We start from the raw sequence: 16,509 nt of genomic DNA on the forward strand, positions 1-16,509 counted from the left end.
CTGCAGCTTTCACCGAAGTGAAGCGGACGTCCATGAACCTGGGGGGGGAACGCCGGGCGAACTGAATCGCATAGCCGAGCCTGATGGTCTGAATGAGCCAGCGAGACGGACTGGGGAGCTCTAACCAGGCTCGCAGAGACCGAACAAGCGGGAACATCAGGACCACCGGCGTACCCACCATGGGGCAGCGAGGTGGAATACAGGCACCGGCCTGGGGCGGCTGTCTCGTGGAGGTGGCCCGCAGTGAGGTGTGAATGTGCTGTGCAACACATACCTGATTCCACAGAGGGCAGAGGGTCCGCGAGGAGGCTGTGGTGCATCCCTGCGTCATCCGCTGCTGCCTGCTGGCGAAACAGGAGGAGGATGAGTGTGGTCCGGCGTTTGACCAGCCACAACTCTCCAAGCCCCCTGAGGACCCAGAGATAGAGGAACTGCTTTTTTTTTCTTTTTTTTTGAGAGTTTGGGTACCACTGGTTGTGACCAGCGGCAGAACAGAATTTAGACTCAAAACATTCCCCGGCCCTCTTCCGGGGAAAAGCAGCCCCGCCCATCTCCAGGTCACCCGTCTCAGAGGTGATGTTTCACCGACCGCTTAAACAGCAGTAGAGACGGGTGGCGTCGTCCTCCTGCAGCGAACACAGTAGAGCAGACTGTGTCGAGGGTCCCTTTTTTTTTTTTTTTTTTTTGCAGGGGCGACGCCTCTGGCGACAAGCAGACTGAGGGGTGGCCCATAAGGCGCTCTGAAGCTTGATTTCCTCAGCCCGCTACCGACTGCAAAGAACTGCTGGGCTCAGTTCTCAACAGTGTCGCCGAAATGGCCACCTTGTGAGATGGAAGCATCGTGAAGCGTACTTTGACGACCACTCGTATCTCAGCCAGGCAAGCCAGGGGGCGTTTCTGGACCACAGAGGTGGACATCGTCTGGCCGAGGGCCTGCGCCATGACCTGATCACGGTTAGTCAACATGCGCAGCTCAACCCCGACTCAGAACTACCCTCGTGCATAAGAGTGCAGGGCGGAGGTGGTCTGCGTACAGCCACCCCACCAATGAGGGTAGTGAGGGAGGAAAAACTTATGCAGTGCTGGCCCCTCTGGAGTTCCATACTGCCAAGTTTTACATGCACATCTGGGATTGATCCCAGGAAAGCATGGCTATTGACTCTGAATCTGATTCAGCAAAGCACACACCATTACAGTGGACTCAGCATCATCTTCCTTTCCAGAGCACAACAGCCCTCTCTCCGATGTAGCGATTGACATCTGATCCTCAGCTGGAGCCCTGAATGAAATGCTAGGTTCCCCCCTAAGAAGGACCAGCAACTCCATCCAGAAGCTGCACAGCTTGCAGTGCGCTTGAGGGGGAGGGGCCCCAGGGGGTTGGATCCCCGAAGAAGCCCCACCCACCTCAGGTCACCCCAGCCATTACACCAAAGTAGACCTCTCCTGTGGCCACCAGGGAGGGCGCTACAATGGGAAATCGGCCCGGGGACAGCGCACATAGAGCGGAGAGCGAGCGCTGGGTTGCCGTGACAACGCGCGCTGCAGCTTAGCCGCTCGACGGCACACGACACGCAGAGAAGCGAGAGGTCCGCCCGGGTTTCCCCCGGCGGCGGCTCTCGCTGATCTCCACGGTCTCCCAGAGTGTCGAGCAGACCCGCGGCTGTGCTTTTACACACGAGCCGCGGCTGGCCAACAACAAAGGGGTCTCAAGCTTCCCGGAGAAAGAAGAGTCGCGACCGGCGTGCCGACGTGGTCATATTCCCATTTGAAAACATGAACCACCCACGAACGCAGTCTCAGCATGCAGCCCAGACATGTGAAACAGTGCTCGTGGCCGTCAGTGAGGACAGGGAACAACCGCAACCAGAAACACACAGGTAAATTGTCATCTTTAAAAAGACGCAAGCTCTACCTGTGTAGCTCTTTTAGGGAAAATGCTCTCTGGGGTGCTGAAGCACACAGGGGATAGTCGCGGCAACACAGACAGGGAATTCGTGCAGCCTGTCATGCGCGCTCTCTTTCTCATAGAAGGCGGTCTCTTACCAGCCGTGAAAACGGCCTTTCAGCGCTCTAAAACAGCGCACCAAACCAGCTGTGAGAACAGCCTTTTGTTTTTGCTCAATAAAACAATCGAAAGTGAAAGAGAGAAATTCGACCCCGCTGCAATGCCGTCACTCCAACACCAAACGAGGAGAGATTCACCCGAAGAGCTTGACTCGTTATAATGTTAACACACGCTTGTAGAGAGTGATTTCAGGACGATCCATTCACCACTCGGCTCCGAAGCAAAAGACTAATTTAATGCAAGCACCTGTGCCTCATTTATACCCGCTCTGCGTGGCATGGGCAGCTGGTGCAATCATTGCATGCCAATGTGCATTGGCTCGTTTAGTTACACTCGAAGTAGATTGGCTCTCGCTAGCGAGATTCCTATTCGTCGGTACTCCGACGTGGCGTCGAGAGTGACCGACTGAATGGGAACTACAATCCCATGAAGCATTGCAAACAGCATAATCATTAATAACGAAATGACAAATATTAAAGTGAGGGTGACCATATTTTGATGTTAAATGATACTCAAAGATGCCTTATTAATTTTAATACATTTAAAGTATGCCCCCTCTGTATGGATAGAAAATTGTTATATTACAAAATACTATCTAAAGTATACTAAAGTATTTTGAGGGTGTACGTTGAGAGACTTGATTACGGTCATTTGCGGTGCTTCATGGGAGTTGGCGAAGCTAACAAGAAATCTTTTTCTTGAGTGTTTTGCTTGTTTCGACTATGATTGGTGGAAATTTCTGTACATCATCATGGGTAATGTGATTTTTCCCCATGAATTTGGCTGTTAAACACGATTATTTTGAAATAATGCAGGTTAATGGCTTCAACAGAAATATATATATATATATTAGGGATGCCACAATACTCAATATAATATTGAACCGTTCGGTGCGGCATTCACGGTTCAATACGCGCTGGTGAATTGCGTTTTTTTTCTGGTTTTGCATTTAATTAATTATTTCAATTTCTCTCCGTTTGAAATACTTCTCTCAGTTTATTTTGGCTCTGTTTGAGTGTGCCTGTGAGTCTATGCGCTGATAGGAGCAAATATCCTCTAAAGTTAAGGGGCGTTTAGCCGCATTTTAAAGCCTTGCCGGTTAAACATTTCATGCGCGTGCATATGTTTAACCGGCAAGGCACAGACTGTTCAATGCATGCACTGTTTTGCATTGAGCGCGCAGTAAATGTCTGTCAAACACACGTGACCACTGGACAGTCTTACTGCACTAATACTGTCAAATACGCACAAGGTTAACATATAAACACAGTCAGTTATATCTTAAAGTAAAAGTAAAATCGTGTGCGTCTATATGAGATGTGAGCAGGTCTTCAATTGACAGCAGCAGCCTAGTGAACACCCTGTCCTTAAAGGGACAGTTCACCTCTTAAATGATTTTAATAAAAGAAAAACAAAAGATCTTTAATCAAGGTTGTATATTGGAGACTATGTAGTTTTAATTTTAGCCTGCATTTATTCATTCAAATTCATACTTAAATGCTACTGTACATATCTGAGCTGCCACTTTAAATCTATAAATATTTATTTTATATTATACAATACACTAGGAATGTGTACAAGGGTTTTTTTTAAAGTAAAGTTTTAAGTTTAAATAAGGGTTTTTAAGTCTTTTAAGTAAAATAAAGAAAGAGAATTGCAATAAAAGCATTTTCTCCTTAACCTTTTTCTGTTCCTGTCACCTAAGAATAGAATAGCAAAAAAAATGAACCGAACCGAAAAACCGTGGTTAAAAACAGAGGTATGTATTGAACCGTGGACTATCTGTATTGTTGCATCTCTAATATATATATACATACACACACACACAAAAACAGTACAAGTCTAACCAAATTCTAAGTTATAAGATTTCTCCTCTAGTCCAATGACAGCATTTACTGAAACTAAGCTACAAATTACAGGTGAACATACACTGCATTTCTCAATCCAAGTCTCTGTTGAGCAAGTATAATTGGGTTTGTTAGCCATGGGGTTCGACAAACTGACAAGACGCTAAATATATAACATGTACTACACAGCTGTTTTGCATGTGATGTGGGACAGAAATAGCCGTTTACTGAGCAGATAATGGCAGCGTGTGTGGGGGGATGGCTGTGGAAACCCGAGGTTACAGAGTAGAGTGCCTCTTCAATGTTTGCTTTATTTCAAGCAATATTTGTATTCATTCATGTTATTTTTAGTCCCCCTGCAAGCTGTGCTATGGCCTTTCCAATCTTTCTTTGTTTTTTACAAGCTAGTTTAGCTCTTTAAGGAAGACAGAGTTGATGTTTCTAAATGTATGAGCATGTTTAAATGTGCACTCAGTAATTATCAAATAAATGCACCATATTAGCTTGCTCACTGAGACAAAGCCTCTTCCACAAAGGCTATGCAAACCTAAAACAATGCCAACACAAAACAAATAAATTGATGATAAGCATAAGGCTTTTCAAAAACCTTATTGACCCCAACTTTTGAACAATAGTTCTGTTTTTTGTTTGAACGATTCGCCCACGATTCTGTACAGACAACTAAACATAAATAACATTTTATAATATACATATTTAACTAATTTGTTGATTTAAAAAATATGAATCTCTTAAATGATTCAATGACAAATACATTTTTGAACAATTACTTGTCGCCACTATTTTGATCTACACTATTTTGATTGCTACCATAGGCATCAGTGTTTATATCCAAACTAGACACTTTTATGCAAATACTTCTGCGATAATCTGATTTATTGTAACAGGTGTGCTTGAAAAGAAATGTTTGTGAACCGTTTCATACCTATACATGACAACAGCTCTCTCTGGCTCAGCGGCAGCGCCAACGCAGATTTGAATGTTCTGCTTTGATCGTACTTGTCAAACGTTTAATTGATACAGCCAAATCATTGTCATTTAGGAATAAGAAAGCATGGGGCATCTTTTTAGCGATTAATTGAGGAGCTCTATGTTAAACTCATTTCTAAGCAAATAGCTACATGGAATTACATTGTTTCACTGACAGAAAAACGTAATGTACCAGAGGCACTTGCAGCATCCACACCAGCAAAGACAGCAGGTGTTGGGCCTCGGGTGACCAGGCGCCTGTGGGGGTCCTTCAATACGTCCCTGCTGCCTTTTCCTCATTTCAACTCCACTCACACTCTGAGGCTGTGGACAGACACATCTGATTAGAAACAAAGCAGTGGGGGCTTGGGAACTGTGTTCGCTGAAGAAACCTGGTAACTACAGATCCTTCTGTAAATCTGAAGTAATCTTGAAAGGCATCATTTATTATTTGGCGCTTCTAGGAGTAAAATGTATGATAGTTTTTGTAGTGGAAGTGATCATAAGGATGCAATCCATGTGTGTGTGTGTTTGTAGAGATTGAACACAAAAAGAGGCAGACAGATAGACAGAAAGTAAAGAAATCCCCTCTTAATACTACACATTCATTCCTCTGGCAAGATGCTAAATTAGTTTGAGCTGTAGGAGGATATGAGAGAGAGAGAGAGAGAGAGAGAGAGAGAGAGAGAGAGAGACAGAGAGAGAGAGAGAGAGAGAGAGAGAGAGAGAGAGAGAGAGAGAGAGAGAGAGAGAGAGAGAGAGAGAGAGAGAGAGAGAGAGAGAGACTCACTCCCCCACTTCTGAACACAAACAGGCAGTAGTAGTTTGGGATCTCACGTGTTCTAACACAAGTGCAAATACAAAAAAATTTCTTTTTAGGAAGTATACAGTTTATACAAATTCAATGACTGTCAATTTGTGTTTCTTAAAGGGTTAGTTCACCCAAAAATGAAAATGAGTTAATTAATTACTCACCCTCATGTCATTGGACACCTGTAAGACCTTTGTTCATCTTCGGAACACAAATGAAGATATTTTTGTTGAAAGCTGATGGCTGAGAAAGGCTTCAGAAAGGCCTCCATTGGCATTCAGTACATTCCCACTGACCCACTCACAAGACCCATAAAAGGCACTAAAGCCGTCGTTACAAAGTCAATCTCACCACAGTGGCTGTACAATAATTTTACAATGCAACGAAAATAGTTATCGTGTTCACAAAAATAAAAATAATGACTTTATCCACCAAGTTATTTTTAGTGCCTTTTAGTGCCTTTTATGGGTCTTGTCAGTGGGAATTTCAACAAAAATATCTTCATTTGTGTTCCGAAGATGAACGAAGGTAGCCTGGATGCCAGCCGAACTTAGCCCCTCCCACAAATTTTTTAGGTTGGGCAGTCCGGTCTGGCATCGCTCCATAGAGGAGTAATTATCCCCGAACAGAAACTGTTCGGACCAATGAAATCATCAGGGCGGGCTTTAGACGATGACAGACAGATGATCAACAGTAACGTAATCATGCACGTCATCAAAGGGGCTTGGATTATACTTTTTCGAATCCTAAACGGAGAGCTTGTTTGTATATGCATTCACCTTCACAATTTCTCTCAGAAATGATGATCATGTTGGGTAAGTACTCTGTGTATCGTTTAATTAGGGCTGGGCGATATGGCCCAAAAAAATTATCACAATATAATTTTCCATATCAGTCGATATCGATAAATATCACGATAAATGTAACATTTTTATTTCTTTAAAATTTAAAGGCATATTTTTGCTCCTGAGTGAAAGATGTAGAAAACTGTGTGGTTTTAAGTAGTCAACTGTGGTTTTAAACTATCCTTTATTGTCAAAACATGACAAACACTTCCCAACAGGTGAACAATTTATTAAAACTGAGGTAGATTTATTAAAATATTAATTGTGGTAAGCATTTTTTTTTTTTACTCTACACTGTATATCAATAATATCATCACTTAATTGTGTAAGTAGTAAAACACTAAAAATGCAAACAGGCAAAAAAAAGAAAAAAAAGAAAAGCGTTTTAAGTTAAGAAACATTTTGAGTCCCCCCTCTCTTGCATCACAGTGGATTGGTCCACTGTGCATCGCTCTCTCTCTCACTCACACACACACACACATACACACGCCCATCTCACCGACACAGTCATTAATACATCACCAAAGACAAACAATTATGATAGCGATGTACAAGTCTGTTTTAGTGATTATAGTTTGGTAGCGTTAGCTTGCAAGTCACCCACTACAACAAGGTAATAAGCCTGCTGTGCGTGAATGTAGTTTATAGATTTACCGCTGTGTTGGGCTAAATGTTATATGGAAGAACTTCGAAGAAGCACGATAATAAATTCCACGTGGTAAACCTATAAGCAGCCCACGCACGTCGCTCTGTTTTATGTCGGATGGGATCGCCAAAATATCTCCAAACCACGCGAACTAACTTGTCAACGATATCTCTGTCCTACGAGCTGGTCGTGAGCGCTGCATTTTCTTTTTTCATTTTCCCAGGGCTGCGAGAACAAACTGGCCAGTACATTCCATACTTCACGAGAAAAGCAGGTGCCGATCATCTGCGTTTCTCAGCATTAACCACGCCCACTTTAAATGTATGACCAATCACATGATAGTTCTCTGACACCCGCAAGAAAAAAAGTTCTGCTCAGGCAATGTGTCGAGAACAAGCTGCGAGAACTCCCAAATCAGGGCTGCGAGAACAAAATTACATCATTTTGTTCTCGCAGCCCTGGGAACAAGAATTTTTCTCTGTTCTTGTGGAGTGTGTTAAACTGCAAAATACTATTTAAATAGTACTCCTGCATGTTCTGCTGTTCTGTGTGAATGACAGGCGCTGATACATACAGTCGGCATCTAGTCATAGTTGGGGGCGTGGCGAGGGTGGAGTCAGTGTGGCGGAAAACAGCAAACATTGTGTGTATTTAAATGAAAAAAAATGTTGTATTGCGAAAAAACTCCTGCCGACCGGCAACGGTACATTGCAAAATTAACTGCAATAGGTTGTTTGGCCTTATTTAATAAAAAACTTTGTCAATGACCCAACCAAATGGTTGGAGGTGTCGTTTCCAGAAATATTTTGTTATCTGGTTGAATCTCCAGGTAAGACATCACGGTAGCATTATATTAGCCTATAACTAAATCAACTTTCGTATTTGTTGCATACTATAACTCCATAACACCTTTAGCGACTAAAGACATTTTTGCGCTGTCATGTTTCTACAGTAGCCCTAAACGGACAAACTTCTCTACAGAGTCACTCTCTGCTCTCTCCGACTACAACATTTTTGTCCTGTGTCGGCCCCCGTAGCTTCTCTATGGCCCCATTTACACTGCATTGTTCAAGTTACCCAATTTTTTCCTCTCATGTGGCACAAATCGGATATGACATGTGAACATGTAAGCAGGAAAAAAATGTATGAATTCCGATATCCTCAGATCAGATTCAGGCCTCACTCATATGTGGTAATAAATCCGATATGATTCGGATGCGTGCATTTGCGTCTGCCATGTAAGCGGTCAAATCAGATGTTCCCCAGTAAATGCGAGTCGTACGTCATTGAAAAAAGGAAGGAGTTGAATGACGTCAACTCAGGTGGACACAAACTGCGATCAAGGGCCAGTGTTGCCAAGTTTGTGGTTTTCATGTGGAATTGGGATACTTTAACACAGTTTTGAGCTGCAATTGGACGGGTTTTGTTGTGAAAACCTGGCAACCCTGTCAAGGGCTCTCCTCTTTTTCTCCGCCTTACAAGAGAAATGTTTTGCCGACCTTTAAAGATGTGTGAAACAGTGCAGACAGCAAAACATTGAACAATCATTTTGTCTGCGTCCATTTTTTACTTTTTTCTTCCTTTCACTGGTTAAGAAGGTCTTGGGCTGTTTTGCCAGTGTACAGTGTAATATGGATATGGTCACCAAATCGGAATTGTGCATCAAGACCTGCAGTGTAAATGCAGCCTATGTGCTCCGAAAGGTAGGGGTGAGCGTTGGGGGATGCAATTCACAACATCAACACTAGATACCTCTAAAATAACACACTGCACCTTTAACTAATGTTTAACAGATACAACTTTAAAATATATAAAATGTATTAGTGAATGTTGAAATTAATTATCTAACAATAAACAATATTTCTAGAGCATTTATTAAACTCGTATAACGTTACAGATTGACTCTTAAAGTGTTTCATATTAATCCAAACAGTTATGAATATCTACACATTTAAACAGATTTAAAGGCCATAGCATTGAAAAAAGATACAAATGTATATTGAATAACATGCAAGTGTACATTTGCTTCTTTTTTTGAATACTTGATTATCTAATCAAAATATTAAAATATTTGGTACAGTGACAATATAAAAAGAACTGAAATCGGATGCATTTCTGATTTACTACTGTAGGCTGCCTGAACATATTCATTTGCTTTCTCGTGTCACTTGCTTTAAATATGCAAATTGGTTTGCAAAGAAATTAATAAAATGTATCAGCTGTATATAAACGAATGCAAAAAGATAGTAACAATAGTGACTTCAAACATTTGGGTCAGACTTGCATGTATTTTTGTCACTGAGTACTGTTAGCATTCTCTCAGCCTTGACGGCAAACATACTGCTGTTTTTCTCCACTAATGCAGCATCTAGTCAACAAATTACTTTATAATAATATGAAGACATGTAGTTTAGTGTACTGTATGCATGCAGTTTCGTTGTCTATATTTTAAATCTGCATTTTAAGTGTCATGCTCTGTGCAGCACACAACCTCACGTGTCAAAACAAACACCATGAGGCGTCAGTGAGTTTTATTTCACCTTTAGAGGCCACTCTCGTACTGTATAATGACAGCAGACCCTTTTCAGCCATTCCAGCAACAGAAGCAACCCAGCAAATCTAATCAGCCCATATTTTGGTTCATATTGCCCAAAATATGCACATAACCAACTGACCGTTTGCAAAGACCTGCCCTTTCTTACTTACTGTTGCTATGTCCGACAAACCACGGCACTCTCACACTACACGTTCTCATGTAGAGAAAATGCATCACGGAGCAAAGAGGATTCTGACAACACGCCGACAGAGAAAGTTACTTTCGATATTAAACAAATTTCAACTTTAAAGTTCGTCATTTTTGTAAGAAATTTAAACAATAAATACTTTTTAAGGAGTTGTGATCGCCGTAGCATCTCAGTTAAAGCTGCCCGTGAACCGATCATTCCTTCTAGTTCATTGATAAGCATATAAATTTACATGAATGAACACTAAAAAGAATGTAGTTTCAACCACGGAAAGACATCAGTACACACTGTTTTTTAAGTACAAGTCGACCAACGTTAATCTACTAACTCTCCTGACAGCTTTATCGGACAAAAAGCAGATTCGACGATGTGATTGGTCAGATCGCAGGTCAATCAAACTTGCTGTAAAGGGTGAATTGTTACAGCAATCGGTTATCTGTGCCGATTAATCTGCAAAACCAAACAATCGGTCAAAACGCTTTTCTTATTTAGCATTTTAAGCGGTCTTCAATTTGGAGATGGAAAAACAGCGAAGGACCTAATGTGACAATTCAGCTTCAAGCAGAGTTGATTTAAAGGGGTCATGAATTGAGAAATCAACTTTCCCTTGAGCTTTTGATATACAAAAGGTCATGGTAATATAAGAATATCCTGTAAGTTTCAGAGCTAAAAACGTCCTTGTTAGTCACAGAAAAGCTTTTTTTTTTAAATGCCAGGCCCAGCAAACGATCGATCTCAGAATGTGCCACACCTTATTGTGTGGTGAAACACCACCTCAACATAAGATGAACAATGCCTGATTCTGTAGCCCCGTCCACCAACTCGTACCTGACATCACATAGGCCTACATAAAGCTAAACCGGATCCGACTTCTAAGCTTATTCGGAATCCAATATTATAAATGCATGGATGAACTTTATTTTGAATGAATATCCAGCTCACGTGGGGATGACATTGCACATTTGTTCCTTTATTTTACCACAGATTAGTTTTTAAACTAGACTGGATTTGCAGACAGGATGAGATTACATGAAAGTTAGAAGCAATCTCTTTTATATGTGATGAAATTGCAGTGTTACTGATCGTTTAATATCTACTGTGTGTACGTGTCTAACAGAACATACTTTAGCATGCTGTCAAAGGCTAAATAATTATTTATTTGTGTTTTTATTGGTTCATTGCAATTCATATTCAGACTGGGACATGTATGGACAAGGGCTCGCAAAGCCCAACATCCTAGGGCTATGTGTTTTTCAGATGGGCTACCAAAACTCTCTCGACTTGATATTTGAAGGAAAAAATACAATCACGGAAGTTTTGACAATGCTGTCTGCAAAGTACTTGGAGCGTGTATGTATATGATACACGGCCCATGCTTATATCCACCGATCGGACCTGCCAAGTAATAAAAAAAAAAACATTCCAATCAGTCCCGGGTTGATAAGAGATAAATCACTGTGTTTGTTTAATGAAGACGTTTTGTGAGACCTTAGATATGCAAATCTTTTTGAGCCCTAAGCTATGCTAATCTTATTCAGCAGTGGGTGTTTACTTCCAAGTCTTCAGTGCAGCACGCCCATAAAACCTGAGCGTGTAGGAGAGAGCCTCAAAACCAGGGTAGAGAATAGAAACAAAGATTCATAAATACTAGTTTTGTAACTTACTTCAATACCATGATAAAAGCTTCAGCAATTATTAAATGAATATTTTATTCCGCCACATGCCTTGTATATATTCAGTTTAAAGTAGGCCTATAAATATTTACATAATTAAATAGTTTGAAGGAGGACATTTTGAAAACCTTGTGTACTTTTGTATTCCAATAAATACAATTTTGCTTGTAAATGTCTCCTTGTATCCTTTTATTAAGATAAAACATTATTTGATAAATATTGTCTCTAAAGATTTTAAATGTGCGCTCCAAAAATGTTCAGCTTACAAGCATGGGGGCTCCCTGGGAAAAAAGTAATCGTCAAGCGTTGTACTCATTGGCTGCCAAAAAAAACTTGTTCGATGTGTGCGCACGATCAATTGGACTTTTGTTTTCAAGGGTTCTAATCACTGACACATGCACCGTTGTACACGCACGCACCATCCGCGGACCCTCATGATGACGAAAATTACATCACAGGTACCATCGCATTACATGGATGGCCCAAGTATACTTTGGTTTTTATTATAGGTTTCTCTGACTAATAGAAAAAGTTTAAGTCAAAATTGTTTCAAAAGACAAGGCTGAATGAATGATGGCATACATTTAATTTTTGTGTGAACTCTCCCTTTAACCCCAGCACTGTACTCTGTTCAACAAATTACTTTAAGCTCTACAAGTTGTTTGCGTGCATCACAAATTAAACAAATGTGATAATACACTGGAAACACTGGTAAACATGATGACCCACGCTACGAGTCTGACCCCACCCCTGTCAAATTTCTTCATTTTAGCACAAAACTTATTGGAAAGGGATCTTTTGCCAGGGTTTGACAGCACAAACACCATATCACATCACCAAGATATCTGATCCAAATATTTAGGAACAAACATTCTGGCCACTAAACAGACAAGCTGGAGGTCTGGGATGGTATCAAATGATAATTTCCCAGTATGCTATTAGCAAATATCCCATAACCACATAACCACAGGGCATTTGGTTGGCTGACTTTTTGTTGCAACGTGTAGTGCATAATTTAAAGATTACTTCCGACTGAAATGCGTTGCTGTGATAAAGGACAAAAACCACAGAACAATCTGTTTTGTTAACTTTAAATATATTACACATAATTTGCTCTCTCAAATAAATAACGCAAATTACATATGAAAGTCACCATTTTAATAGAATCTGCAATTAGTATTGGGTGATAGTAGGTCTCATTACACAGCATCAAAATAAACTCAGCTTTACTGATATTACATATGCTATATATTATATCTGAATCTCTTAATCATCTATGAATGTATGTATCTTTCATATTATAGGTTACTATTATAATATTTTATAATGTTGTAGGTAAATTATAGTTAAAACGATATCTTGAAACAGAAAACTTACCTCTAAATCCATAATTTCACTTAAAAAAATGTTGCGATAAACAGCCCTTCTACCTGGTGATAAAAGCTCAGTGTGTCTGAGATGTAATGTGAACACCCTTTAAGAGTTTACCATAATGGAGCTATATAAACCAGATATGCAAAACTTAACTACTATCAGTTATTCAGTGCCAGGCAGTGGAAAATATGCATCCTGATGCAAAACCAACTGAGGAGTTCCTTTGTTCACATCTAGAGCACTCACAAACAACTCTCCACAATATGTAAAAGATAAAGTTGTGTATTGAGGAAAAAACAATTATACAACCAGACTAGGATATAGGGCTGGGATAAACGATTATTTTTTAAACGATTAATCTAGCGATTATTTTTTTCGATGCATCGATTAATCTAACGATTAATTTTTCTGACCGATTCGGTTTAATTGCCTAATAGCAATATACATGTTGATTTAATTATCTGAATGAAAAAAACTAATTCCTTAACATTCCAATATATGTTTATTGCTTTTAAAATTCCAAAGTAAAAGACTATACAAGAACAATGCATTCAATAAAATCATAACAAAGTGCACACACACACACACACACGCACACACACACACACACACACACACACACACACACACACACACACACACACACACAAGCACAAATAAATAGCTAAGTAGGCTATAAACCAACAACAAAGAAACACAATATATGATTTTTCTATGTATGCAACTCAGCCTACAGGCTACGCCCATCGATTAAATATCAACAAGTTGGTTAATCAAATCCGGGGACACTGAAGCGTGCCGTGAGCGTCTCGGCTGCGTGGCGTGTCCGTTTTTGTTTCGGCTCCCACGTAAACAGGTTGGAGTTTGCACACTGCCTGTGCCGTCAATATCATAGATATATGGTCAATAGGCTACTGCCGACGTTGTCTTTGCTGTATCAGTAGGCTATTTATGTTTAACATTAAGAATAGGGCTTCCCTCCGCATCAATAGCAGCAGCAGTGCCGCGTCAGACACGCTTAGTGTGCAGAGGCAGAGAAAACGCCACACAGCCCCGTGGCATGACAGTGAAAACAGTTACATGTAGAGTGCATTACGGGCGCCAATATTCCGTTTAAAAACGGAATAGTCCTGGGATGAAACTGCTCACTTAGAGGATGGATACCCTTGGTCACATCAGCGCGATTAGACAGTGAACATTTTAAATTTAAAACAGCTTATTACGTAGGTAGCCAATGTGCCCGATGCTTTCACTTGATGCAAACGTTTGTTTTTGTGATTAAAATACATAAAATATTACCAAAACATCTGTCTTCCTGTGTGCAGAAATTTGTTTATGTAGCCGTGACAACAAAACGCGTGCATGCGCGCCTGTGTTAAGAGCGCTTGCTCCATGCGCGCCGCGCGCCAACCCACAAGCCTTGCACTTCTGAAAGTCTGAGGAGCCACTCGTGTTGCTACCATAGATATACATAATAAATAATATACTTAATTACATAATATACTTTATTATGTATATCTATGGTTGCTACTACTCTCCAGCGCCACCATCTTTATTTTGAGTCTGACGAATCGACGCGCATATTTTGCGTCAACATATTTTTTGCGTCGACGTCATCGATGACATCGACGCGTTGTCCCAGCCCTACTTTATTACATTTTAGATTATTACATGATAATCTAAAAAGAAAAAAACTAGCTCAGATAAGTGTGTATCAGTTTATGTTCAGCAATTTTTAGATTATTGGCTAATAAATTAACAGATGCATTAGTTCTACATTGTGTCAGTTACAAGAGCCTTGCTAGTGGATAATACACAGTTTATGTTTTCGAATATTTGTGGTGAATTTCGGGTAAATATTGTGTCAAAATTGTTCATTTAATATAAATGTATATGTGTGCATTTCCAGGGCTTTAAAGGGATAGTTCACCCAAAAAGAATGAAAGTTCTATCATAATTTACTCAACCTCAAGTTTCAAACATGTATGAATTTATTTCATCTGTGGAACATAAAAAAGACAAAAGGTAACAGTATTGGCCTGGACAACAGCCACAAATGAACAATCAGAATCAGGGACATTTTCAATTTTAGACACATACTGCACATATTCAAAGAAAAAAAATACTGCTGAATGGATTAATGCTTTTTATAATCTGAACGTATTTTTAATAACAAAATATATTTCTAATAACAAGCATTTAAGGGCTCACTGCCTTCTTTAAAAATATGTTACAGTCTGCACTCAGGAATTGCATTACAATGTGTGAATATGCCTTTGCATGAGCATGCTCAGATGCCGCAGTCGTCCCGCCTCTGACCCCGTTCTCCCATTGGAAGTCTTGTGCGCCCTTGTGCACATTTCCCTATACACATTCCAGGGCAGCAAGTGATGCATAGCACAGACCATGGCTGGCTGCACAACAGAAGCCTCCTAGAGCCGTTACCCACAAAGCCTAACTCGAGAAACATGTCACACCACACTTCCGATACATGCGATAATCACACCAGGGCCAATTTCACCCACGTTTCTCACCTTTCGCTGCATCGCATCACCGTGATTTTCCACATCATCAATGCATTTGCAATCAATCTAGGAGAGAACCACTTCTGACTTACCATGCAAATTAGCAGCGATCCATCCGAAGATCAGGTAAGAAAATCATGACGGTAATGTCAAACGTTGAGACGGGCAGAGTGCTGGAAAACAAATCGTGGCTTTTTGTGTCTTCTCTTATCATGCCTGATGGAGAACGCAGGAGGTGGGTGGAGGTAGGTTTCAAACACCTGGTATTTGCAGGCACACCCTTTCCTTGAGTCAAGGGCTAAATGATCCAGGATAAGACATCTGAGAAATCAGAAAGAAAGCATCAGAACTGCTTTAATCTTGGGTTATAAGTTTACTCCAGAGTTCGAAACAAAAGAATAACAGTAATAATTGGCACACAGATTACAAATTATATTATTCAAATTTGTAAATCTTTTAGATTACATTTTTAGTCTGATTACTTCTGGTGTCATTTTTTATCGTCTAATTCTTGTTTAATTAGTGGTTGATTGAAAAAAAAAATACTGTATAAAATGACAAAAGAAGCAGTTTTATAAATAATGCAAATAACGTTAAAGTCTACTTTTGACTACTTTTTGAATTGACCACGTAATGTTAATCATGATGGTCCTTCTGGTGAAAACGATTTATTTCTCTCTGGTTATGGTATGCAGGATTTCTCTAATCATTAGTCCTCTTAAACACCACCCCTGCAAGCTCACATTCATCCACAACTCAAAATCCAGTCAACAACAGGCTTTTTTTGTTGATAATCTGTTTCACTCAGATGATGTATGTCACAATACGGAAGAAAAGATATCTCACTACTTCCATTTCATCTACATTGTAAATGAGAAAATCACTAATTTATTTTTTTTAAGTACTAATTACCTTCCTTCCATTTAACAATATTAAAGTAATTTGGTTATTAAGTACATTTGAGTTTTCAATGGGGAATATAAGACAACATT

At 40.2% G+C, this 16,509-nt stretch overlaps 1 protein-coding gene across 1 annotated transcript in view; it reads right to left on the reverse strand.

Annotated features, from left to right (window-relative positions):
• rgs17 (regulator of G protein signaling 17) overlaps nucleotides 1-16,509 on the reverse strand; it is a 30,202-nt gene that overhangs the window by 12,111 nt on the left and 1,582 nt on the right. Inside the window, exons 2-3 of the mRNA XM_067421702.1 lie at nucleotides 15,610-15,838; nucleotides 5,093-5,223 (exon numbers count right to left, since the gene is read on the reverse strand). Coding sequence (XP_067277803.1) covers nucleotides 5,093-5,223; nucleotides 15,610-15,612 — 134 coding nt within the window. The 5' untranslated portion in view covers nucleotides 15,613-15,838. The remainder of the gene's footprint in view (nucleotides 1-5,092; nucleotides 5,224-15,609; nucleotides 15,839-16,509) is intronic.

Source organism: Pseudorasbora parva, chromosome 17 (genome assembly GCF_024679245.1).
Source record: "Pseudorasbora parva isolate DD20220531a chromosome 17, ASM2467924v1, whole genome shotgun sequence".
Classification (NCBI taxonomy): domain Eukaryota; kingdom Metazoa; phylum Chordata; class Actinopteri; order Cypriniformes; family Gobionidae; genus Pseudorasbora; species Pseudorasbora parva.